Source organism: Peromyscus eremicus, chromosome X (assembly GCF_949786415.1).
Source record: "Peromyscus eremicus chromosome X, PerEre_H2_v1, whole genome shotgun sequence".
In the NCBI taxonomy this organism is placed as follows: Eukaryota; Metazoa; Chordata; class Mammalia; order Rodentia; family Cricetidae; genus Peromyscus; species Peromyscus eremicus.
In genome coordinates this window covers 36,119,612-36,146,736 of record NC_081439.1, presented here as the reverse complement: position 1 = coordinate 36,146,736, position 27,125 = coordinate 36,119,612, and the positions used below count along the sequence as shown (strand labels likewise).

Genomic DNA, 27,125 nt, shown 5'->3' with positions numbered 1-27,125 from the left:
AAGTAAAATACACATACATAAAGGTACAGATACTAAAAGTATGTATCACTCATCTTTACAAGTTGATACCTTATTACTCATTGATCACCCAGATCAAGAAACAGAACATGATTAGCTTAACAAAAGAACCACCATTCCCCCAGGCCACATTTCCCATAACCATATTCCTCCCGTTTTTAATTTTTACTTATGAGAAATTAATTATGCCCCAAAATTTATGTTGACATAGTCAAACTGCATTTTTATATGTATGCCTTTCTGTTATAATTAGGTTTGTAAGACTAGCCTATGCCATTGCATATGTTTGTAGATTATTGATTGTTCTCTTTGAAAAGTATTCTGTTTGTGTGAATGTACTGACCCTACTTACTTAGCTAATTAGAATATATGTTATTTCAAATGTTTAGCTAATGTGTTTCACTTCCATTATTGAAACTCTTTTAGTGAGGATATGCATAGTATTTATCTATGTATGTAATTGTATCTAACAAGTTTAATATTGTACTTTTGCTCACATACTCAACCTATGTCTATTTTTCACTAACATATAAATGAGGAATTTAATAATATAGATTTAGCATTAAAACAGATACTATTTATTGAGCAGTTACTCTGTGTCAAGTGCCATGCTAACTGGTGTTTATTTAATAGCTATAAAATTCTGAGGCATTTAATATACATGTTCATATACCTTATTAATGGTGAAGAATTGGAAGACTGAAGTGTTTAAGTAATTAATACAAATGGTTTATTTCCAGATCTACCTGCCTCCACAACTTTTAATGATACCCTCTTTAATGAGATTTGTTTTGTCTATTTCCTACCCTGTGAGTCAATAAGAATGAAATAACTAAAACTACTAAATGAAAAAAAACTTGTAAGATAATTAAATAGTGAATTAGGCTATGAAATAACTGAGATAACTAAATAGTAAATTGGATAATTTCAGGTAAAACTTTGAAACTTTTAAAGTGAACTCTGAAGAAACCAGGATGGAGGAACATAGAATGTTTAAATAATATGTTAATTAAGGTTTATCATATATTTATAAAACTCTGATTTACTTTTTTTTCTGTTTTAGCTTAGTTTGAAAGTTTATTGTTCCAGTTACAAGAACTATGTTTTAAAATAATTACAAGAATGTACTAAAGCCTAATATAAATACTTATTTTATTAAGCTGCCAGGAGCCATCCCTGGCGGTGGATGGGTCCTGCAGAGGGTGTAAAGAGTCAGCAGGAGAAGGAAGTGAGCCAGGCCATTGTGGTCGGGAGAATCTTGCAGCCTGACTGACTAGCAGCCAGAGTGTTTCCTTATTTATACAGAATTTAGTTAGCAGGGATACATTCATGATGTTCCAAAACATAGATCATATCATTTTTGTTTTTGAACATGTGTTTCACTTCCTTTTGCTCATCTTTTAGTAATCATTAATAAACTATGACAGAACAGCGTTATCATTTCTAATCATTTTCCCTCAAGTTTTGACATCATTAATAAACAGTTATCATTCTTATCATTGACCCCATAACCCAATTTTTGAGAATCTAGAGGCATATGACAGTCCCTGCTCAGGCTGGTTGCTTTGGTTGCTTCAGGGACACTAGACCAAAACAAAATCTTCAACCACCCTGGGCATTTTGCCATGTCTCAATCAATGTATTATTAACTCTTAGTGGTCAGGAGTACCCAGGAAAAATCCTCAGGCCAAAGCTGCTGCAGTTATTATTCAAATTCTGATATAATACAATTCAATGTTTACATTTATATCTTTATAGAATTTGTCTACATGTCTAATCCTGGCATTCTGTTGTTTCTTGGTCATATGACATTATAGTGGCTCTACATGAGCTAACTTCTAAGAGAGGGAGGTCCTAGCACCTCATACTTTTATCATCTTTCCACTCCATACTTTGCTCATCAATATGTCTCTGTGTAGGGCAGAGTTGTATGCCATGTAATTGTCCGAGTGTACTGTGGGAAGAGCCTTGTAATCTGAACTGTGGCCAACTCCTCTAGCCCACCGGATCTTGTTGAACTTTTTGAATTTACTTTGTTTTGAATATCTTGTTCCTGTGTAAGTACAGGAACAGATGTTTCAAGAATGTCTCATAGCCTCATGAAAAGACCTCTGGCTTCTTTATGTGTCACAACCTCCAAGGCATAAGGAAGACCTTCAAGTAGATAAGGATATCTCCCTCAAAGTGGGGGGAGGGAATAGTATGTTCAGGACTTTCCTGGGTAAGCTTAGAAGCAGCATTCCTGAAGAAGACATAAATGATTCATAAGGAATTTTCCATTAATCCAACATCCTCAAATTGTACAAATATTAAAAGTGCCCCAAGTATGTAACAGGTGGAGGTGAAAACCAAAGGTGGCATGGCAGTCATCATGTGGCTCAGCTTTGCTGGATCTTTGTCAAGCAGCTGTGCTGGCTTTATGACTTCTGCCATTCCATTCAGATATGGCTGTGCCATAATGCTGTTATAAAGTCTAGTGTAAAGTGTACTCAAGTCAATATTACTTGGACAAAATGTGTTATAGTTATCTTTGATGCCTGATTTACGTACCTTTACTACTGTAAACATGCATAATGGCCATATTTGAAAATGGTATTCTGTGATTTATTAGTTCTGTGAAATGCTTTTCTTGGAAGGGAGAGGAAAATCCTGTACCTTTGTAATTCTATCAGTCAAAGTGAACTATGTCCCCATTTCATTTAGGCCAATCATACATTATCTGCATATTAAGCTCTGTGAAGATGACTTCTAGTAGAAGCATGTCTGAGTGATTTCTTTTTTAACAGCTTGTTCCCTATATTTAGATGACCTTTGAATTCTGTTGCATAGCATATAATAATATGCTGTATGTAGCTGAGTAAATGATAGCTCTGAGAGCCTTTCAGTAACGTGTCAGAATATTCAGTATGTTTCTTCATCTAGGCATCATTTCTGCCTCAGGGATAGTGTCACCCTTCCTTCTACAGCTTTGGAACATATTGTGTGTGTGTAAATTACTCTCCACCTGCACTTTGATGGAGTAATATTTAGATAATTATGTTCTAATCTTCTTTGTCTTAAGGATTCAGCAAAATGTACTAAAATGTACTATTTTAAAATTTTCCTTAAAGCTAATTTTCAGTTATATGGTTGGGGTATATTTTTGTCACTTCTCTCATTACTGTCTTCTCTTTCCCAATGAGGAATATTTGGCTTTATTTCTTTGTTCATATTAAGACCTTTTCAAGCTAGAAACAGAACACACTAGATCATTTCATAAAATTATATATTTATAGGTTTAATTGTATTTATATATAGTTGGTGGAGCTGATAAATGTTATTTACATTTAATTTTCCAAGCAAATCAATTAAATTATTTTATTTGCTATTATTTTGATAATTTCTCTATTTCTTCCTTTCATTACCAGGTTGGACATACTAGAGTCACCTTTTTAGAGCCAAGAATACTGTTCAGTAATAGTCCTCAAGGTTTAACCACTTGGAGGAAAGCCATTCTTCACAACATAGGGCAAAACCATGCTTATTTCAAGGTAATGCCAAATTTTTGTCTTTTCTTATTTGGGTCAAGTTATGTAATGATTTGTATCAATTTATTGGTTCCAAATATATTATGAAGTTAATACTTTGCTATTTATAAATGGACTCAAAGCAGTAATCAAATTATTATAAGTAGATTTTCTGAGTTCATTTCATCAAGTTTGTTTTTCTACTTTCCCAAGTTATAATTTTTCCTTTCTTCCTTCTTTTGGTATCATTTGGTTTTATTAAAAGAAAAAAGTACAACAATGTTTTAAATATAATTACTAAGTAATGTTATACTTCATAGTAAGTTATGTGCCTTTCCTTTTTATTTTCACTTTGTAATCAGGACTGAAATGGTAGCAACAAGGACTAGATGGATGTAATTCGTTTTAGTGCAAATGATTTGTGTATTTGATAGAGTCAAATTCTATTGCAAAATCACCTCATGTCTTATGCTCAATGAGCCTCTGTGTAGGAAGTACTATAGATACTTCCCTGTAAAACCTCTGATATAATTATTTTGTAAGTCACTGTAGCATCTTAACCAATTTCTGATTACAGGTTTGTGATCAAAGCCTTTTGCCTACCATCAATATTGTTCCATCAGAAGGAGTAATCCCATTTGGGGGAATAACTGTTCTTAATATCTCCTGTACTCCCACTGTGGCAGAAAAATTTGATACGAGAACAAAGGTATATTTGTTCATTCTCTCTGAATTTGTGTATATATACATGTGTGTGTATATGTATTTACATATGTGTGTCCATGTGTATGTGTGTAATATTTTATAAATATTTATAATGAGCACATCATCACAAATGCTTACATTTGTTATTAGAAAATGTACTTAGTTCATCTACAATTAATGGAGCTTTGAAATATAACACTAAATAAGTTAAGCTGTTATTTATATAAAAATGGAATTCTAATTATGTAGGCTTTAGAGGTCTAAAAGTAGCAACTATACCTAAATTATCTAAAACAAAATTAGGTAACAGCACTTGGAGAGAAGTTTCTCAAAGTTCTTTTCAAGAAACCTGATAGTTGAAGTTTCTTCTAAGTTGAAATGAGTAACTACCAATCAGCATGAGGCAGTTTACATAAAATTGAATGATTTGACAGATCCTCACTGTTCTCATAGAAATAGATGAGCTTTTCTCCACTATTAGGGAAATTAGGAAAAAGTAATTATGGAATACAGTAGACATTCTGATCCTCTGGCTCTTAAATCTTTCTCTCTCCTCTTCCATGATTTCCTGAGCCTTAGGTATAAGGGTTCTGTTGCAGATGGGCACCCATGGTCAGTTGTTTTCTGTATTTTAACCAGTTATAATTTCTGCCATAGTCCCCATCTGCTACAAAAATAGCTTTTCAAAATAAGGGATAAAAACTATATTTATCTCTGGGTTTGAGCATAAATGTTTAGAATGTAGTTAGAAATTTTATACTGGTTTAGGAAAGTGGCCATAGTGGGTTGTCCTCTAGAGTCTATGAGAGCTCCATACATGGATAGTTGGCTTGGCCCAGTACCAGACATGAATTCGTTCCATTAAGTGAGTCTTAAATCAGTCATCCCTAATACCACTGTTGCACTATTGGGGATATATTTTCAGGTAGGCCATTGTGATATGTAGACATCACAGCTGGGTAGGACTATTGATTGCTTCTCTCCCTTAGTAGCTTACATAGCAACTTCCAGTAGTATGAGAGCTAGTCCCCAGGGAGGAGGCTTCCTGGTCATGTCCAGCTGAATTCCTTTAGTCCTATAACCAAAATGTGTGGTATCTTCAGCAGTAGGGTCTTACCATCAAGTTTTGGGAGGCAACCATGTTGTTTTGGAAGTCTTGTAGACTCCTTCCAACAACTCAAAGGGAGTTTTACCCTGACTAGATCTAGGGTTTTTGTCAGATTGTCTTTGTTTCCTGAGGGGAGCATTATCATATATGTATACGTGTATGTATATGCATATATACATATATGTTTGGTGTGTGTATACATATACATATGAATATGTAGTATATGCATTTTTAAGAAAATGTAAAATGTTCCTCCTCTATGGCTTTTTCAAACAGTGTTATTTATCCCCCTCCTTCTTTCTCCCTCTTTATTGCCCACTCCCTGCCCCAGTTAGAACCCACCGCTATATTTTTTCCATTTTCTCCTTCATAGCACCTTTGTCCTATTCTCCCTCTCCCTAGATAGAGCACCGTTCCCCTACCACTGCATGGTACCTTAAACTTTCATATTCTTTGAAGTTATTTGATTCTTGTTTACTATCTTAATTTTCTTGGTGAAGATTCAGTATTCAGGCAGGCTATGGTTCAGGTTTAATTGTGCTGGCATTCCAATTTATGGACCATCAGAGACAGAACATTGGCCTTTCTAAACTTTAGTTTTCTGTACTTTGAAATGAAGTTTCTTGAGAGAGTTATGCCATAGTATACAAAGTATTTAAAAAGAAGATAATATAGTTATATATTAGTTCTGTACAACAATTTTGACTTATTTTTACAGTTATTGTGTCTATTAGCATATTTTTTTTGTTTTTTTTAAGACAAGGTTTCTCTGTGTAGCTTTGGAGCCTGTCCTGGAACTCACTCTGTAGACCAGGCTGGCCTCGAACTCACAGAGATCCACCTGCTTCTGCCTCCCAAGTGCTGGGATTAAAGGTGTACGCCATCACTGGCCAGCCCTATTAGCATATTTCTGTGGAACAGAGTATATATCATTCAACTGTACTTTGGTTATTTTGAGTAATCTGTTGTAATTAGATATGGAAAAATGTGTTAGAGAATTATAGTCAGTCTAGTCAAATACACATTACTCTCCAGTCAAATTCATAAGCCATCTAATTTCTAATGGTTGAACATTCCGTTTTCCAAGCAGTATTAATTCTGCCAAAGAAGAAAAGTGCTAATAACTGCCATAATAAATTTTAAATATAAATATATATGTATACACATATATATTATATATATATATGTTCTTATTTACATTATAAAGTGGTATATAAGGGGGCCTGGAATTTTTCATGTATATATAATTATATTTTAACATAATTTCTACAAAATTTCCTATTTCTCTTAAATAAGGTTGCTATTCACCATGCAAATGTTATAGATCTTAGGATTGGTGGATCTGTTGAAATTGCTGATGTTGAAATCACACCTGTGAGTATGCTCCCTTGCTTGTTTGCTTAATTTATGTCCAGTGATGATTGTTATGTGTCCATAGTCAGTCCATTCATGTTTACAAATATTTTCCTGTATAGTAATTTTACATAGTTTAGCTAATATGTGTAATATAAATGTAACTGATGAAGCAGAATATTGAATTTTTAAGAGTAAAACATTGAACTTAGGTGTGAGAAAACTATCAGTATTATTAGAATGGTTTCATTATGTTCTCATCCTTCATAAGAGATGATCCTTTGCCTATAATGAAAGTACTTATATATAACTGTCTTAACTATTGGTTAAATTTGTCTGGTTTTGAGGTTTATGACACATGAAGAAGTGTTTGTAATCTTTGAGGAGTTATTTTAACTGAATATTGTGTTTCCAATATTGATTTAAGTTGTATGAAACTGTACTGTATTTTTTATCACTGCTGCATAAGGGTTATTTATTTGAACATACCGTAATTAGCATCTTCATTCCATTGTTCTTCCATCTAGTTATTTCTGGCTTTTGTTATTGCAAGCACTGTCAACATGGCAGGTCATATTCTGAGGTACAATGGCTTCCTGAGATGCAGTATTTGTCCATGTTTTTCTTCACAAGATGATTTCTTTCTCTCTTTTTTTAAAGATCTTTTTCCCCCTTTTTATTTTTTAAACATTTATTTATTATTTTATGTATATGAGTTCTCTATCTGCATATATGCCTTTATGCCAGAAGAGGGCATCAGATCCTACTATAGATAGTTGTGAGCCACCATGTGGTTCCCAGGAATTGGACTCAGGACCTATAGAAGAGCAGTCAGAGTTTTTTTTTTTTTTCATTTTTCTTTATTAGGAAATTTTCTACTCACTCCACATACTATCCACAGACCCCCCCTCCTCCCTCATCCCACCCCCAGCCCTCTTTCTCAAGCCACTCCACATCCCCACATCCCCCAAATCGAGGTCTCCCATGGGAAGTCAGCAAAGCCCAGCACACTGAGCCTAGGCAGGTCCAAGCCCCTTCCCACTGCACCAAGGCTGTGCAAGGTGTCACACCATAGGCACCGGGTCCCAGAAGCCTACCCATAGACTAGGGACAGATTCCAATCCCCCTGCCTGGGTGCCCACCAAACAGTTTGAGCCAAACAACCGTCTTCCCTATCCAGAGGGCCTAGTCCAGTCCCATGAGGGCTCCACAGCCACCAGTCCACAGTTCGTGGGCTTCCACTAGTGTGGCTGGTCATCTCTGCACGTCCTCCCATCATGATCTCAACGTCCCTCGCCTGTAGAATTCCTCTTCTCTCTCATCAATTGGATTCCCGGAGCTCAGCCTGGTGTCTGGCCGTTGATCTCTGTATCTGCCTCCATCTGTCACTGCAGCCAGAGTTCTTAATCGCTGAGCTGTCTAGCCCCTACAAGATAATTTCTAAAATATCATATTACTTGTATTTCTATTGCTCCATATTTTAAGATGTAAAATGCTCAGCTAATGAGTATAGATACCTAACTGTAGTGTTGATTTTAATTTTCTGAACTATACTCACATCAGTTTTTCAAATTATTATCTATAAATAAATAGTACTTGTTCTACAGTTGATAATGTGCATGCACACTGATACACACATGTGTGCACATAGAAGCACACACAGACACAGACAGACAGACACACATACGCACACACACACAACTTTTTACAGCACTTTGAAGGATAAGTTCTGGTCCATTTACCCAAAGAAACTTTCATTAGATGTTCAAATCAGGCCTTCATATTCTTCCAGTCTGACATTTATAAGATGTTATTAACCTCTTATACTCTGTGAGCTTTTTCACCGTATAAAATATCCTTTTATTTTGAGATTGCTTGGTACTTTTTTTCTTCCAATTGTTTCCCCAGTATCTGGTGCCATTGTGGTGCTAAATTATAAAATGCATTGATTAAAAAGCTTAACTGGCTGCCTTAGTACCTCAGTGCCAGTCTGTGCTTTAATTGCACAACAAAAATTCTAGAGACAAGGCTTTTGTTTCTGATTCCTATTGTTCAGTGATAGAAGCATAGATCCATAGACCAGCAGACATTCCACTAGCCTATTTAAGACTGTAGTGATTATTGAAGATGAAGAATGTAAGAGCTAGAGGAGATGGAGGACACCAAGAAAACAAGGCCCTGTAAATCAACATGATCAACACATGAACTCCCAGAGACTGAGGCAGCATGCACAATGAGGGCCTGCATGGATCTACAACCAGGTTCTTTGCATATCTATCATGGCATCCAGTTTAGTGATTTTATGGGATTCTTGAGTGTGTGAACGAGTGGATCTGTTTCTTGTGCCTATTCTTAGGCTCTTTATTTCTCTTTGTTTGTTTTGTCCAATTTTAATGTATTAGTTTTTTTTTTTACTATAATTTAATTATATTTTATTGTAATCCTATAGAATTCTCTTTGTTATCTAATGGGAAACAGAAGTGGGGTGGACCCAGATGGGAGGGGAGATGCGGAGGAACTCATAGGAGTAGAGGGAAGGGAAACTATAGTCAGGATGTGTTGTGTGTGAAAAACAATTATATTGCAATTAAATGGAAAAAAGGAAAATTAAATAGTATAAAAGCTAAAGTGTCTTTCTCTTTAGTATAGTATACTCTATGGGAAAATATTGAATATTGAGACTTTTATTATTCTATTTACTTATGCCAAATCCATTTTGGGGCACACTTTACACATTACTATTAAATAGAATAGTTTATGTGACTTTATATTGATCTGTGTTTATCAGTAAGCCCTTATGATTTTGAAATTTACATTTATAGCTTTCTTTTAAAAATAATTTGCTCACCAGTTTTGGTACAGCTTGCCTGTAATTGTAACATTCGTTAGGCTGAGGTTGAAGGATCACAAATTAGATAACAGCTTGGACTCTATATCCAAATCACATCTAATTAATAATGGTAACAACAGCAGTAGTAATATGTCATTTTAAAAATGCATTTAGAATCTCTGTAGTAATAATTATAGCACTAAGTTTGTATCTTAATAACAATTATGAATTTTAACTAAATGAGCATATAATCAAGGAATAAGTAATGTTTATATATTCAGAAAACATTGAACATTTATTGAATTTTCCAATTTTTTGTATAAAATAGGTTGATATTTTAAATGAAGCAATTGTCTGTTGATCATAATAAAGTATTTTACTCAGTATTACAATACTGTTGCTACTATGTCCTTCTAATGTTCTGCATGCTTCGTTTGCTAAGAAGTTGATCTTATAGTAACTCTATAATGATGTACCTTACAGAGTTTGTGATAGAGTCACATACTTGGTGTATGAGCAAGAGTTCACATACACTCAGTAAGCATCCAGTGCACATATAAACATGGACACACACAAGGACAGAAACACATGTGTATGTATATGAAAATGAATCCTGTTCTTCATTATGAGAGTCACATATGTGAACAGATATTGTGATGTCACCCAGAAAATAAGCATAAGTGATGTCAGCCTTACCACAGTGTAATTATGGTTTATATGAGCTTTTTATGGATGCATAATTTTATCAGGTAACTACATTTTAGAGAAGGGGCTTCTTGGCAGTAGAGACACCATGATTAAGAGGCACAAGGTTGAAATAACTATCTCGTGTTAGTTTGAAATGCAAAATCATAGAGCTTACTGAAATATTAAATGTTAGGATGAGAAAGGAGCTTAGATGAGCTAGACTATGAGGCACTAAAGAACTTGGACTAAAGTATTGCTCATGAGCTTAGACCTTGTCCTGTTGATGGCAGGGGAAGGGCAAATATAAGAGAGGGAGTTTGTGACTTAGTTATTGAAGGGAAGAATTTAAAAATTTAAAAATCTGGAAACTAAATTACAGTTGACTACATATTATTATTATACAGATACAATCTAGTAAAGAGATTGAAGAAGGGGAGCAGGTTTAATGGGTTTTGGTATTTTACATATAGGATATGGGGAAGAGAAAAATAAAGTTTTACCTTTATAGAGATATGTTTAGCAGTTAATCACCTTGACAAATATCAAAATATAAATTTGACTATATATATATTTGTAAAGCATTATTCTACTTTCTAATTTTTATTTCTTTTTTGATTTTTAGAATGTATTTAATTTCAGTGGCACCTATGTTGGCACTACAGAAGTTATTCCATTTGTTATAAAAAACAGAGGTGTGACACGGGCCAAAGTGGAGTTCAATCTAAAAGATTTTCCACTTTTTGCAATGGATTTTAGGGGAAATGCAGGTATATGTTTTATATTGTAGTAGTATTATAAAGCAAAGTAGTTTTAAATTGTCTAAGGTATAATTATTAATAACATATGACAATGGCAGTTATTTCCCATAATTTGTTATGATTTTACTTCTTTAAATATATCTATTGTAATATTAGAACACTTTGATAACATGATATATAGCTGTATTTACTAATTAGGTTCATGTAACAAGTATGATATATAATTGTTTATGCTGTAACTTAAAATATAATTGTTAATTTTACATTCTCAAAATTGTTTGCAGTCTTCCCTCTTGTGTGTACTCATGTATCATGAGTCTTTATGTTTATTCTGCGTTTAAATGAAATGTATACTTGTATGAGTGTATTGTTTCCTTTTTACTTAGCAACTAAGCCTCATGGGCCAAATCTGGTTTTAACTTTATCTTATAAACCAAATTTTATTAGAATATAGATTTATTTACCTGTTGCTTTTTTGCTGCTTTCATGTTAAAATGGCAGAATTGAAGGGTTGGGTTAGAAATCGTGTCTCACAAAGTATCTGTTATTTGAATCCTTAAAGAAAATGTGTTTTTCCAATTGACTCAGTTAATTCCTCATCAGTAAATATTTGACAAATCAAAATTTTAGCCTAAAAAGTAGACTAAGTCTATAAGATAACTAAGACATTTTCTATGATCTTAAGAAGTGAACAGTAAGGTTATCTGTCAGAATCTCAGTGACAAACAAGTGAATCATTCAGAGGGTTTGACTAAATAGACTTAGAGAATGAATTGTGTATGGAGTCTAGGGCAGTATTAAGGAAAAAGTGGGTGGAAGCTGCTATTATCTCTAATCCTGAAGGAACAAGAGGAAAGAGTACATTGGTGATCTAGCAGAAGATGATGTTATGGACAATGAGGCAACTAATAAGTACTATAGTGACAAAGGAGTGGAGCCATTGCTAGAACTGCAACCAAGGCTTGTGAGGGAGTAGAAGGATAAACATTTAACTTTTTCTCACCTCCTACTTTGGACTATTTTGCTGGTGCTTTCTGTGGTGGGACTAAATCAGGAGAAATAGCAAGGAAGCTTGACTTATTGTTTATGAGAAGTCAAGGTAGAGTAAAGCCAAGAAATATGAGTATTAGGTCTAGGTGACAAATGGTGACTACCTGTAGCAGTAGGTAAACTAAAAATCAGGTTTTTACCATATAACGTAACTAATAATGCAAGACAGTTCCTCACGTGCTGTTAAAGGAATATACATTGGGGAAAAGCTAGTCTAGACTCAGTTATCAGAACACTGATAATTATTACACATCTTAAGGAATTGAAAGAATATAAACAAGGGTATATGTGAAAGAATGGGAGTAAAGTCCTTATAAGGAGTTAGTGTGATTAGTAGTTGGAGTGTGAGACTAAGGTTGTGAAGGTACCTTTGTGGATTTTTTTTATTTTTTGAGACAGGGTGTCACTGTGTAGCCTGGCTGGCTTGGAACTCCCTCTGTAGACGAGGCTGGCCTCAAACTAACAGAGATCCATCTGTCTCTGCCTCTCAAGTGTCGGGATTAATGACTTTCTGGACTTTTGGAGGTTAAGCTGCATGATTACAGGATTTATATGCAGGCAATGGCATAATTAGGCTTGCACTTTTCTTCTGCAGTTTAATGGAGAAGGTGCTGTGAGGAAGATAGGGAGATAGATGCAGTGGCCACAGAGTGAAAAGTGATGATAGCTCTGGACTCAGGCAGGGGAACTGGCTAAGGGAAGGAAGAGATTACAAATACAGAGAAATGAGGAATTATCTGACCCGATAATCATGTATTGAGGAGGAGGGAATTTCCAACCATTTCTCATTTTTGACCCTAAGATCCAGGTATCTGAGAGTTCAGTTCATACTTAATAGAATGCTGGAGTCAGATCATGATTAAGTAGGCACTCTGTGTTTGAGTGTCTTACTTAGTTGTCCATGGCAAGTTTAGACTAGACTATTGGGAATCTACATGAAGTCTATGTTTATTTCTTAAAATGTGTATGTTGAAGCAATTTTTAGCCTTTGACACTTTATTCTGGTTACCCATACACTCTTGTTTCATGAATCGACTGTTCTTGGCAAGTTTTTGCAAGCTGCCCTGCAAAGTGCTTTTCTTCTCATAGTTGACTTACCTCTAGTTCAAGCCTCTCTTCAAGGACACTCTGTTATCTTTTCATATGAATTTCAGCTTCCATCCCCTTCTTATTCCTATTCCACAGAGTATTATATTCAAAGATCTGATCAAATTTCTCTACTTAAAAAGCTCTCTTGGTTTCCTTTTACTAGTAGCAGTGTTTCAGAGAAACAGGCTGCACAAAGTAAACAAAGCACATAAGTTGATTTTAATAGCTAGTAACAGAAAAACATTTTCTTAAGCCGTTTTGAAAATGTATTTTCTTATAAGTATTTTAACAGATAAATGTCTATCTTTGACATCTTATTGATTTCCAACAAAATCCTCTAAGTATTATTTGATAAAATGACATATGGAGCCGGGCGGTGGTGGCGCACGCCTTTAATCCCAGCACTCGGGAGGCAGAGCCAGGCGGATCTCTGTGAGTTCGAGGCCAGCCTGGGCTACCAAGTGAGTCCCAGGAAAGGCGCAAAGCTACACAGAGAAACCCTGTCTCGAAAAACCAAAAAAAAAAAAAAAAAAAAAATGACATATGGGAAAAGTAATGTTAACATACATACTGTATTTACTGAGCGTGAGAACAGACCACAAGATACAACAAAACCTTCTTTAAGAGTTTTACTAGGGAAATAGGAAAAGAGCAATAGTGAGCAGGCCTGCCGGAAAGAGGTGTGGCTGAAGGGGGAAGGGAACAGGTAAATTCCTTTTTCTAGGATAACCATACATGTGTATAGGGGCTTATGTAGCCATGCCATGCATGCACATAGATTATGTGGCCATGCTGTGCACAGATTAAGTAGGACGTAAGGCCCTGGGGTGACTAGGCATTTTGTCTAAATGCTGACAGCACATGCAAGGTCGTGGAACTCCAGAAGTGGCTAGTAGGATGCTGGAAATGATAACAATACATTTATGCACGACTTCACTTTGTCATTCTAGTTACTGCTCATTGTAGGCACCATAAATTGTCTTCTGGAATCATACTATATCCTACATCTCAACAGCCCTGAATTTCCTAGAATAATACATCTCCTTTCTCTATGCTTCTTGGGGTCTTACCATCTTTTAAACTGGTTGCTTCTTCCTGTGTTCTATGGATCATTGATAGTCTCATTTGAACTCTTGTTAAGTACATGGAAATATATTTGCTTTTTACTGTGAAACTAACCAGATTCTGCCAGTAGTAGAAGGCTCTGTGTACATGTTTCATTTTTGTTTTTGTTTTTTCTTTTAACCTTCATAGAGTGTATATTCCATAAGATACAGTACCATATTTATAATTTTTATTTTTAGTAAAGTTGTCTATTCAAGTACTGTGCACATAATTTGTATGAGGGCATTGTCAAGGAAAGAAAAATATACCAGGGAGCAATGGGAAATACTTTTGACATATATCTCATATTTGCTTCTAAATATTTGTTTAGCTAAACTATCTTATTTTATAAATATGTATCTATCCTAGTTAGCTATTCTTTGATGTTTCATATTGGTATATTTTTTATATTTTCCTAGGCCTCAAAAGTTTAAGTATTAGTATACAGTCAATGGATTCATTTGTTCCATGGTTTGCCCATCAAACCATGGGTAAGTGAATTTGAGTGAGAAGAAAGATGGGATCAGTTACTAAGTTTGATTTCCAGATAGAGTCAATTAAGATTATTATTCATGGGAGTAATAAGGTAACTGTAATGAAACTTTACAGATTGTTTTGTGTAAAGAAGAGTGGTTCCACTGCAACTTCCATTTGAACTTTCAGCAATTAATTTATTTGGGACAACTGTATTATTACATAATATCTTTATTCTTGAAATAATCCCATTTTGACAATAATTTTTCTTTTGTGAAATTGTTTGCCTTGTTTTTATGATGTTGTTTTTAATGACTAATATTCTTTGAGACCTTACAATAGTAGGGTGGCAATAGTTAATACTAATGCATCACATGTACATATGTGCATATATGTGTTTCTGAAAGGAAATTTCAAGTGTCTCCTCAAAAATAAATGATGGACAATTGAAGTAATTGGTATTCTTTGTAAACTTGTGAATTTTCTGGTGATCAAATAAGACCTGAGTCGTCTTTGCTTCCCCTTTATCACATAGGTCATTTCTTAGCTATTCTAACTACTATGACCAAGTCAGTTGCTTGACCTTGCTCTTTATTCCTTTCCACCTTCATCAGAATATTACTATATTTATTTAACTTTGGAAAAATTTTATAATGGACTTTTTATTATTTACTTCCTGATTCTGTGTTGCATATTTTGATATGTAATTTGGTGGTATAAACTTGGTATTAAGAATCATTGTTCACCTATAAATTTTATGCAGCTTTACCCCTAGGTATTTCAGTAGTTGCATTTTGATTGCTATGAGTATTATAATGACATCTTCAGGGTTCACATTAAATCATATTGCAATATATATACATATATGTTTTATATATCATTTTTCTTCTTTTATAGGAGAGTTCAAAAATACAGAAGTTCCTTATATGTATGCCATAGAGGTAGAAGAAAGCACTTCTGTAGAATGTGGCATAGCATTTTCTCCTGTAGAAGTAAGTTCGGTTTTCTGTTACTCATATCATGGAAGAGTAATGGGATTACAGATTAGCTATTTAAGAATCTATCAGATATCACCTAAATTCTGTTTTGAGTGGGTCTTATTCTAAGGAGTGACTATGCATAGCTATAACTTTTAATTCAGTAATATAATTACTAGATTGTCGGAATTCAGTGTTGGAGTTCAGCCCTGATCTATCAAAGGGTTCCTTGAAGAGGGGAGTGAGGAATTGAGAAATTCTAGATGGAAATATAGATGAAAAAAAAAGACAGAGATACAGGATATCTTCCGGAGGGTCCTAGGTCAATACCCACTCTTTATTTCTAATGGGCTTTTTATACACTAGCAAGGGGAAAGGCCTAAGACCTCCCCATTTCAAGATCAAAGCACAGGGTACAACCGAGTATAGACCTTCTAAATACTTGGTAACCATGCCCCATGGCAAAGCATCTTGAGATTAGGCCTTGAAGTATAAGACACCTGGTAACCATGCCTTTGCACTCTATTATTATGCTGCCTTGGAGAGCAATATAAACTCTGACTCTGACCTTGAGTCAAACCACAAGTTAGAATCTTTGTGGGCTCCTATATTAGATATGCCTAATTCATGGGGAACTATGATTATATTGTCTTTGCTGTACTTACTATCAAATTTGAAGTATGATATGTTGTCAAGGAATGATAGGATTAAGCCAATGAGAAAACAACTTATATTCAAGCTACCTTGTGTTTTATAATTATTTTTGAAGGTGACTCTTGGAATCATTATCTGAAATCCCCCAAAATGTTGTGAACAATTAAAACATGTTGTTTCTATGATGCTTAGTTAATATTGTTCCCATGATAACCAATGATATTTTTGAACTGGAAAAAAACCATCAATATAAAAGAATGAACCTTTATTGGAGTATGTCTATAAGGAATGGGTATCACTGGCTAAGTTTAAGAAGTAAGCTGCAGTATGCTCTTGTTTCAGATTTATGAAATGATAAGGATAGAGCTTCTTTTTTTAAATAGTTTATTTATTTTTATTTGCATTGGTGTTTTGCCTGCATGTATGTCTGTGTGAGGGTGTCAGATCTTGGAGTTACAGACTGCCATGTGGGTGCTGGGAATTGAACCTGGGTCCTCTGGAAGAGCAGTCAGTGGGCTCTTAACTGCTGAGCTATCTCTCTAGCCTCTGAGAGCTTCTTTTTGACAATTATAGTGTAAGATTTATACATCAGAAGTAAAGCAAAACAAAACAAATAAACAAAGAACAGTGTAGTTAAATTATTTGTACCAGTAAGTACAGAAAATGATTTACTAAGTGAAAACAATAATAATCCCCCCCATCCACCTTGACATGTCTGCTAGTGTTGTCATTATGTGGGTCTTGGTTAGGCAACCATATTGTTTAGATATCATGGAAGCAATTTGCCTCATGTCTAGAAGACACTATTCAACGACCATACTAGTTCTCTGATATTTAAAATCTTTCCACCCCTCATATACAATATTCTCCGAGCCTTAGGTATTGTGGTGGCATTGTAGATGTACCAATTCTGAGAGTGGGCATCCTATGGTCACTTATTCTCTGGATTTTGACCAGTTGTGGCTCATTTTAGTTGCCTATTTGCTGCAAAAAGAAGATTTTTTGATGAGGGGTGAAAGTTGTACTCATCTGTGAGTATAAGGATAATTATTTAAAATATAGTTAGCTATTACAGTGGCTTAGGAAAATGACATTGTAGGTTTACTTCTAGATTCTATGACCTCTCTAGATTCCCTCCTATTGAACCTGCCTCAAGTCCAATTAGACAGTTGTTCATTACCACTGTGAAAATAGTGCCACTATTGTATCATTGGGGATATCAAACTGGTCTAGTCATTGTTGTGGTTAGTAGACTTTACCTCTGGGTAGGACTGTTGATTGCTTTTCTCCCTTAGCAGCTTTCATAGCATCTATCACTACTATGAGAGGTAGTCCTCAGGGAGGAGACTTCCAGGTCAGTTCCAGCTCTATTCTTTCAGGTCCTATGTCAAGTGTGCGGTGTCTTCCGTAATAGTCTTACCTTCAAGTTCTGGGAGGGAACTAAGGGTAATTGCAATCACTTATATTATTTTGGGAGTGTCTTGGACAGCCCCTGACCAACAATTTGAGTTTCCCCTTACCGGGTATTAAAGTTTCTGTTAGTGTATGGTTCTTAGGAGAAACATTGTAGCCCTACCTGGCATGATTCCATTTAAACTTTCTCAATTTCTATTTCTGTCTCTGCGTGTGTGTGTGTGTGTGTGTGTGTGTGTGTGTGTGTGTGTGTGTGTATTTGTATGGGTTATATATATATTTTCATTTGTATACACATATATTTTTGCATATATATACATATATATACCTATATGTATTTTTAAGTAAACTTATAAAATGTTTCTTTATGGCTTTTTCAAACATCCTAATGTTAGTTGAGGGTGATCACTCAGGGGGACTAAAGAGTACCTGTTGCTCTTGCTGAAGAAACCAGTTCAATTCTCAGCACCCACACGGTAGCACATAAACATCTCTAATTCAGGTACTAGGACATCCAACACACTCTTCTGGCTTCCATTGACACCCAACATACAGGAGATACACATACATACATTCAGGATAAACATTCATACACACAAAATAAAGAAGTATAAACAATTTAAAAAGGAGGGATGATATATTGAACCTGGAGTTCAATATGGAGAAACAGCCATATTTATTTCCATAGTGGCTGTAGAAGTTTTCACTTCCAACAGCAATGGAAGAGTGTATTCCTTGTTTATCCTCGCCAGTAAGAGCTGTCACTTATGGTATGGATCTTAGCTATTCTGACAGGTGTAAGATGAAATCTCAAAGTATCTGCATTTTCTTGCTGACTAAGGATGTTGGACATTTCTTTAAGTCTTTCTTAGCCATTTGAGATTCCTTTATTGAGAATTCTCTGTCTAGATCTGTATCCCATTTTTAATTGGATTATTTGGGTTTTCGATATCTAGTTTATTGAGCTCTCTTTATATATTTTGGATATTGGTCCTCTATCAGATGTAGAGTTGGTAAAAATCATTTCCCATTCTGTACGCTGCTGCTTTGTCCAAATGAGAGTATCCTTTGCTTTACATCAGCTTTTCAGTTTCATAAGGTCACTTTTATTAATTGTTGATCTTAGTGCTTGCATTATCAGTGCTCTGTTAAATAAGTCTTCTCCTGTGCCAATGCATTCAAGGCTGTTCCCCACTTTCTCTTCTCTTAAGTTCAGTGCATCTGGTTTTATGTTGAGGTCTTTGATCCATTTGGACTTTAGCTTTGGGCAGGGTAATAAATAACAATCTATTTGCTTTCTTCTACATGCTGAAAACCAGTTTGACCAGCACCATTTGTTGATGATGCCAGCTTTTTTTCCCCAGTGTGTATTTCTTGCTTCTTTATAAAAACTCAGGTATTCATATGTGTGTGGATTTATGTCCAAGTCTTCAGTTCAATCCCATTTATCAACATGTCTGTTTTAATGCCAATAACATGCTGTTTTTATGACTATAGCTCTGTAGTATAACTTGAAATTGATAATGGTTGGACATTCAACAGTTTTTTTTTTTTCCTCTTACTGTTCAGTATTGTGTTTTAGCTGTCCTGGAGTTTTTTTTTTTTTTTCCCCAAGACAGGGTTTCTCTGTGTAATTTTGGTGCCTGTCCTAGATCTCACTGTGTAGACCAGGCTGGCCTTGAACTCACAGAGATCTGCCTGGCTCTGCCTCCAGAGTGCTGGGATTAAAGGCGAGCGCCACCACCGCCCGGCCCTGGAGGTTTTTGTTTGTTTGTTTGTTTGTTTTTCATATGAAGTTGAGAATTGAGCTCTCAAGGTCTGTAAAGAGTTGAGTTGGAATTTTGATGGGGATTGCATTGAATCTGTAGATTGCTTTTGGTAGGATGATAATCCTTCTGATGCATAAGCATGAGAGATTTTTCCATCTTCTGATAGCTTCAATTTCTTTCTTCATGGATTTAAAATTCTTATTGTGCAGGTCTTTCACTTGCTTGGTTAGAGTCACCTCAAGATATTTTATATTATCTGGGGCTTTTCGGAAAGGTGTTATGTCCCTGATTTCTCTCCCAGTCTGTTTGTTATTTATGTGTAGGAATTACCTCTAGGAATTCTCAGACTTCACAAACAGGGCAAACTCCTGTGTCTACCCCGCCTTATCACTTCCTCTCTCCATCTAGCCATATCACTTCCTGTTTTCTCCTCCCAAGTGCTAGGGTTAAAGGTGTGTGCCACCATTATCTGGCTCTAGTGGCTAGCTCTGCATTCTGATCTCCAGGCAAGCTTTATTTGTTAGAGCACAAACAAAATATCACCACATCATACAGTAGAAAGTTGTTCAGTTTCCCTGAGTTTGTAGTCTTTCTGTTGTTGTTGATAACTAGCTTTAATCTGTGGTGGTGTGATAGTATGCAGGGAGTGATTTCAGTTTTCTTGTATCTGTTTCATGCCTGAGTATGTGGTCCATTTTAGAGAAAGTTCCGTGATGTGCAGAGTGGAAGGTATATTCTTTTGTGTTTGGGTGGTGTTCTGTAAATATCGTAGGTCCATTTGGTTTATAACATCTGTTAGCTCCAGTATTTCTCCATTTAGTTCTTATCTAGATGACCTGTAAATTGGTAAGAGTCAGTTATTGAAGTCTCCCACTATCAGTGTGTGAGGGTCAAGATGCACTTTAAGCTGTAGTAGTGTTTCTTTTACAAACTTGGGGGCCCTTGTGTTTGGGGCATAGATGTTAAGAATTGAAATGCCATCTTGGTGGATTTTTCCATTGAGTATGTAGTGTCCTTCACCATCTCTTTTGATTGGTTTTGGTTTGAAGTCTGTTTTGTTAGATATTAAAATGTCTACACTAGCTTGCTTCTCAGGTCCGTTTTCTTAGAATATCCTTTTCCAACCCTTTACCCTGAGGTAATATCTATCTTTGATATTGAGATGTGTTTCTTGGATTTAGCAGAAGGTGGGATCCTGTTTTTGTATCTATCTTGTTAATCTGTGCTTTTTTTTTCCGGCAGTGGCAGGGGGATTGAGTCCATTGATATTGAGAGATGTCAAGGACCAATGATTGCTGATTCCTATTATTTTGTTGTTGGTGTTGGTGTTGGTTGCAGGGTGTGGGTGCGTACCTGTGTGTGTGCGAGTGCACATGCACGAGGAAGTAAGTTCACACACAAATGCTTACCTTCTCTTGATTTTGCTGATGTGAAATTATTTATTCCCTGTGTTTTCATGTGTGTACTTAACCTCATTAGTTTGGAATTTTCTTTCTAGTGCCTTCTGTATTGCTGCATTTGTAAAGAGTTAATGTTTAAATTTGACTTAATCATGGAATATTTTATATTCTCCATCTATGGTGATTGGAAGTTTGCTGGGTATAGTCTAGGCTGGCCTCTGTGGTCTCTTAGAGTGCAAAACATCCATCCAGGCCCTTCTCGCTTTTAGAGCCTCCATTGAGAAGTCAAGTTCAATTCTAATAGGTCTGTCTTTATATATTACTTGGTCATTTTCCCTTGCAGTTTTTAATGTTCTTTATTCTGTATGTTTTGTTTATTATGTGGCAAGGGTACTTTTCTGGTCTAGTTTTTTTTTCTTTCTTTTTTCTCTTCTGTATGCTTCTTGTACCTTTATAGGCATCTCCTTCTTCAGGTTAAGAATATTTTTTTCTGTGAATTTGTTGAAAACATGAAAACATTTTGTGGGCCTTTGAGCTCAGTTTCTTTTTCCTTCCTCTATTCCTAGTATTTTTATGTTTCATCTTTCATAGTTTCCAAAGTTTCCTGGAAGCTTTGGTTTTTAGATTTAACATTTTCTTTGACTGATGTATTTCTTCTCTTGTATTCAGTGCCTGACAGTCACCTTTTCATGTTTTTTCTTCTGTTACTGACTCTGACTCTTGCCTGTATAGTTCTTGTTCAGATTCCTAAATTCTTTATTTCTAGAGTTCCCTCAATTTGGATTTTCTTTATTTCTTCTATTTCTTTTTTCAGGTCTTTAACAGTTTAATCATTTCTTTCAACTATTTGTTTGTGTTTTTACTTTCCTTAAAGGATTAATTAATTTCTTTCATTTTTTGTTCATGTTTCCCTGTATTTTTTAAGGCATTTATTAATTTCCTCTTTAAGGATCTCCATCATGTTCATATTGTTGACTTTAAGGTGTTTTTCTTGTGCTTCAGGTGTGTTGGAATACTCAGGGTATAGCTGGCCTGTGTTTCCATGGATGTTGTTGATTGTGTTTTTATGCTGTCTAGACATCAGGTTTTGTGGCAGTTACGGACCCAGATTTAGCAGTTGGTTTCTAGTGGGATACAGTGAGGAATGCAAGGAGGCAGGTTAGGACCGGATGGTCTGTAGAATCCACAGGAGATGTGAGCAGGAGTTACTGAAACCTGTAGTTGGTGTTTTGTTGTAGTACTAAGGACAAGACTGGGGGTTGGTTCTGGTAGAACAGAGGGTATCCCCATTCTTACAGTGTTGTTGAAGGGATAATAATTTTGTAGGTGAGGTAGTTTTTTACATCACATCTTTACTTTTGAGGAAGATTCCTTTTAAACAAATTATGTATGAATGTTTAAGCTGAGAGAATGTATATGGCTTTCCACCTGCTCATAATAGCAATGATACTTCTTTGTGAACTTAAAAGTTCTTTTTGGAAGACTGAATTTTATCTAAAAGGAGAGTAAAATGTTCAAATGGATACATTGACTTATTTCGGTATATACTGACATCATGTCAACATCGGATGTACTTAAATGAGTATTGATGTCTTCCTTTATGTTAAATCTCTTAGAAATTTTTATCATTTATTTTATTTTTCAGATTATGATATAATTAGATTGTATCCACTTCCCTTTCTTTCCTCCGGTCTCTACCATATCTTATTCTTGTCTTTCAAAGTCATGGCCTCTTTTTCAATTAATTGTTGTTGCATCTGTATGTATATATTCATAAATATAATCTTTTTGTTCTGTATTAATTTTGATTTCTATTCCTATAACCTTGACTTAGAGATTTAATACTAGATCCATCAGTTAAGCCTCAATAGCCAATAACTGTCAGAACTAACTTATCAGAACTCAGACCACTTTTTAACTCATGTTTTCCTGTAATAGAACATCCCTATGAAATATGTTTTCATCTTTGTCACCTCTGATTCCCCTCATATGTGGATTTTGTTCTCTTTCCCCTCTGTCTTCTGATCCTCTTTCCCGTCTTCTGATTCTACATTTCCATAATCCCTATTTATTCACTCCCCAGTAATCATTTCATCCCACTGAACAAACACACACACACACACACACACACACACACACACACACACACACACACATTTATCAAGGAAACTGCTTTTTGTCTTGGTTTTGCTTCTTAATAGCCCTTCTGGCTCTTAGTGTAGGCCTAGAAGTTAATGTTTTCTTGAGTCCTTTTTGGTTTGATTTTTTTCTAGGCTATCTTTGTTTAAAGGTCCTGCTTCTTTGAATTTTGTGTTGTGTGAATATATCCCCCTACTAACGTAGGTTTTCTCTGATTCCCAATCTCCTAATGAGTCTTGCATGCTTCACTCATTTCTTAAGTAATTTTTTATATCCCCGTAGAAGCCAGTCTAGAACTTTAGCCTCCCAATTCCTTGTCTTTGTATTTCCATAAACTATTACTCTCTTCCCTGTGATTGGGAACCCATCTCCATCCAATAGTAGGAAGAGAGTGACAGTTTGAAACACTATTTGACTATATTTTCCTTTAAAATATAAGTCCTATTATATGCAGAAAAACATTAAAACTAAAATAATTGGATAAAAATGATGCACTGGTCCTTAATGAGAAGATTCAGCAACCACAAAATAAAAGATACTTGGGAAAAATGTGCATCTGTAATGATGCACATATTACTTTTTGTCATTATTCTCTAAGCAATGTAATTTAAAAACTATATATCATTAATATTATATTAAATTTTTTAAGTAGTCTAGATTTAAAGGAGGTGGCAAGGTGACTCAGTGGGGTAAGGGTTTTTGCTCCCAAGCTTGATGACCTGAATTGAATTCTTAGAGCTCACATGGTGATAGAAGAAAACAAGTCTCTCACTTTGTCCTGTGACTTCCATATAAGCACCATTGCATGCACAAACCTACACATATCTACATATTATGTAAATAAATATAAAAAACTGAGGACTGTAGATATAGCTGAGTGATTATGATGGTTTGAAAGAAAATGGTCCCCATAGGCTCATAGTATGTGGCACTATGAGGAGGTGTGGTCCTGTTGGAGTAGGAGTGGCCTTGTTGGAGGAAGTGTGTCACTGTGTGGATGGGCTTTGAGGTCTTACATGACCCACCCAGTGTCACTCTTTCTTTCTGCTGTCTGTTGATCCAGATGTAGAACTCTCAGCTACCTGTTCAGCACCATCACGCCTGCAGGCTGCTGTGATTCCCACCATAACAATAAAGGAGGACTAAACTTGAAACTATTAGCCAGTACCTATTAAATGCTTCGCTTTACTGGAGTTGCTATGGTCGTGGTGACTCTGCTAACTCTAAGACAGTAAGAGCTCCCTTGCTCTTGCAGAAAACCCAGGTTCAATTTGGAGCACCCGTATACTTGCTCACAACCATTCATCATTCTAGTTCCAGGGAGTTCCATGCCTCCTTCTGACCTCTGTGGGCACTAGGAACATATGTGTTGTACATACATATATGCAGTCAAAACACCTCTTACATAAAAGAAAAATATCAAATGTATATGACTGTGTTGTGCAAATTATATACAAATTATTTGTATATGGGATTTGAATATGCATCCTCTCATTTTACTGTTCACATTTAGGAATGGGAAGACTATAAATTATGTCCTAGAGCCATGTCTTATGGTTACAAAGGGTTGACTGTCAGTCATGTTTGGGCATATATTATAGAATGTTGATTTATTTCAATTTGCAAATGGAAAACAGCAGTTCAATCAGAAGCAGAGAAAGAGAAGAAAGAAAATGTAACTGGTCTCTGAAGTCTAGATAAGAAGTTCCCAAAGAAATAAGATGAAACACATTCTGTTGTATTTTTTCTTTATGTGTGAAATATGAAAGCAAATTATATTTATATATATTTAGTTAGTTTACTCCTGGATCTTGCTCTGTAGACCAGGCTGGCCTCAAACTCACGGAGATCTGCTTGCCTCTGCCTCCTGAGTGCTGGGATTAAAGGCATGTGCCACCACCTGGCTGGTTCGTTTTTAATAAATAAGCATTTTAAAAGCAATTTACCTGATGGTTTTAGAGACTTATTTTTGACATAGTGAATAATATAGCCTTTACTTTATTAAATAAATGTAGGTTCAATGCCATAAGATAATTTTAGTTTGAAAAAGGTAATTTTGATGAATCAACAGTATCAAAATCCTCAAAGTTATAAGTAATTTTTGTGTTTTTTATTTTGACAGGTAGCGACATATGACTTTAGCTTTCCTGTACATATTAATTCCTTTAAGGCTTCAGAACTGTACTGCGAATATTCGTCTAAGAAAAAGATTTTGATGCCAAGAGTGTCACCACTTATTCCACCGTGTTTTGTTCAAGCTACTGGTGTGTAATATGAAAGTCAGTTGATGTGTGTCGGTCAAAGATTTACACTTAACATCATCTAAAAGTAAAGAAAAATCATAGTATCATTCTTAGTTTTCAAAATATGGAGTATTAGAAAATAAAGTCACCACTCAATTTCTTTTTTTTTTATTAATTAAACTTAGTCATTTATTTTATATCTCCACCACAGTTTCCCCTTCCTCATCTCCTCCTATTCCTCAACCTCCTGCCCCCTCTGTTTCTGATCAGAAAGGGGCAGGCCTCTCCTGGGTGTCAACAAAGCATGACATACCAAATTGAGGTAGGATTTAACTCCTCCCCTTGTATTAAGGCTGGGCAAGGCAACCCAGTAGGAGGATTTGGTTCCTGGAAACCAGCCAAAGCATTAGGGCCAGGCCCTGTTTCCACCACTAGGAGTCCCACAAGTAGACCAAGCTACACAATTGTCACATACATGTAGAGGGCCTAGGATGGTCCGATATAGGCTTCCTAGCTGTCAGTCCAGAGTCTGTGAGCTCCTATGACCCCAGCTTAGTTGTTTCTGTGGGTTCCCTTGTGATGTTCTTGACCCACCCTGGCTAGTACATCCTTCCTCCCTCTCTTCAACAGGATTTCCTGAGCTCAGCCAAGTGCTTGACTGTGGATGTCTGCATCTATTTCCATTAGTCACTCTGATGACAATTGGGGTAGTTACCAATCTGATTATAGGCGATGACCAATTCAGTCTACCTGTCCACTATTGCTAGGAGTCTTAGCTGGGATCATCCTTGTAGATTCCTGGGAGTATCCCTTGTACCAGGTTTCTACCTGACCTCAAAATACCCTTCCCATCAAGATGTCTCTTTAACTACATTCCCCCTCTACTTACCCCCCAACCTAATCCCTCATGTTCCTATCCCTGCCAGCCCCCAGTTTACCCAGGAGATCTCTTCTGTTTCCCCTTCCTAGAGAAATCTATGCATCCCTGTCCCCCTTTGAGCCCTCCTTGTTACCTAGCCTCTCTGGGGCTGTGGATTGTAGCATGGTTAGCCTTTCCATTACAGCTAGTATCAATTTATGAGTGAGTACATACCATGTTTGTCTTTCTGGGTCTTGGTTACCTCACTCAGGATGATTTTTTTCTAGTTCCCTCCATTTGCCTTCAAATTTCCTGATGTCATTGTTTTTAACATCTGAGTAATACTCTGTTGTGTACATGTACCACATTTTCTTTATCTGTTCTTTATTTGAGGGTCGTCTAAGTTTTTTTTCAGTTCTGGATATTACAAATAATGCTTTTATGAACATAGGTGAGCAAGTGTCCTTGTTGAATGACTGAGCATGCTTTGGATATATGTCCAAGATTGGTATAGCTGAGTCTTGAGGTAGACTGATTACCAATTTTCTGAGAAACGGCCATGTTGATTTCCAAAGTGGCTGTACAAGTTTGCACTCCCACCGACAATGGAGGAGTGTTCCCTTTGCTCCAAATCCCCATCACCATAAGCTATTACTAGTGTGTTTGATCGTAGCCATTCTGACTGGTGTATGGTGGAATCTCAGAATCCTGATGGCTAAGGATGTTGAACAATTCTTTAAGTGTCTCTCAGCCATTATAGCTTCTTCTGTTTAGAGTTCTCTGTTTAGATCTGCACCCTGTTTTTAATTGGATTATTTGTCTTTTTGGTATCTAGTTTCTTGAGTTCTTTATATAGTTAGGATATCAGTCCTGTGTCAGATGTAGGGTTGGTGAAGATATTTTCCCATTCTGTAGGCTGCCATTTTGTCTTACTTACCATGTCCTTTGTCTTACAGAAGCTTCTCAGTTTCATGAAGTTCCATTTATTA

General features: G+C 35.8%; 1 protein-coding gene across 1 annotated transcript in view; it reads left to right on the top strand.

The window, feature by feature from the left end:
• Window positions 1-27,125, top strand: part of Cfap47 (cilia and flagella associated protein 47) — a 264,376-nt gene that overhangs the window by 50,265 nt on the left and 186,986 nt on the right. The window contains exons 17-22 of the mRNA XM_059250611.1: window positions 3,426-3,548; window positions 4,102-4,233; window positions 6,634-6,711; window positions 10,830-10,974; window positions 15,580-15,674; window positions 25,157-25,298. Coding sequence (XP_059106594.1) covers window positions 3,426-3,548; window positions 4,102-4,233; window positions 6,634-6,711; window positions 10,830-10,974; window positions 15,580-15,674; window positions 25,157-25,298 — 715 coding nt within the window. The remainder of the gene's footprint in view (window positions 1-3,425; window positions 3,549-4,101; window positions 4,234-6,633; window positions 6,712-10,829; window positions 10,975-15,579; window positions 15,675-25,156; window positions 25,299-27,125) is intronic.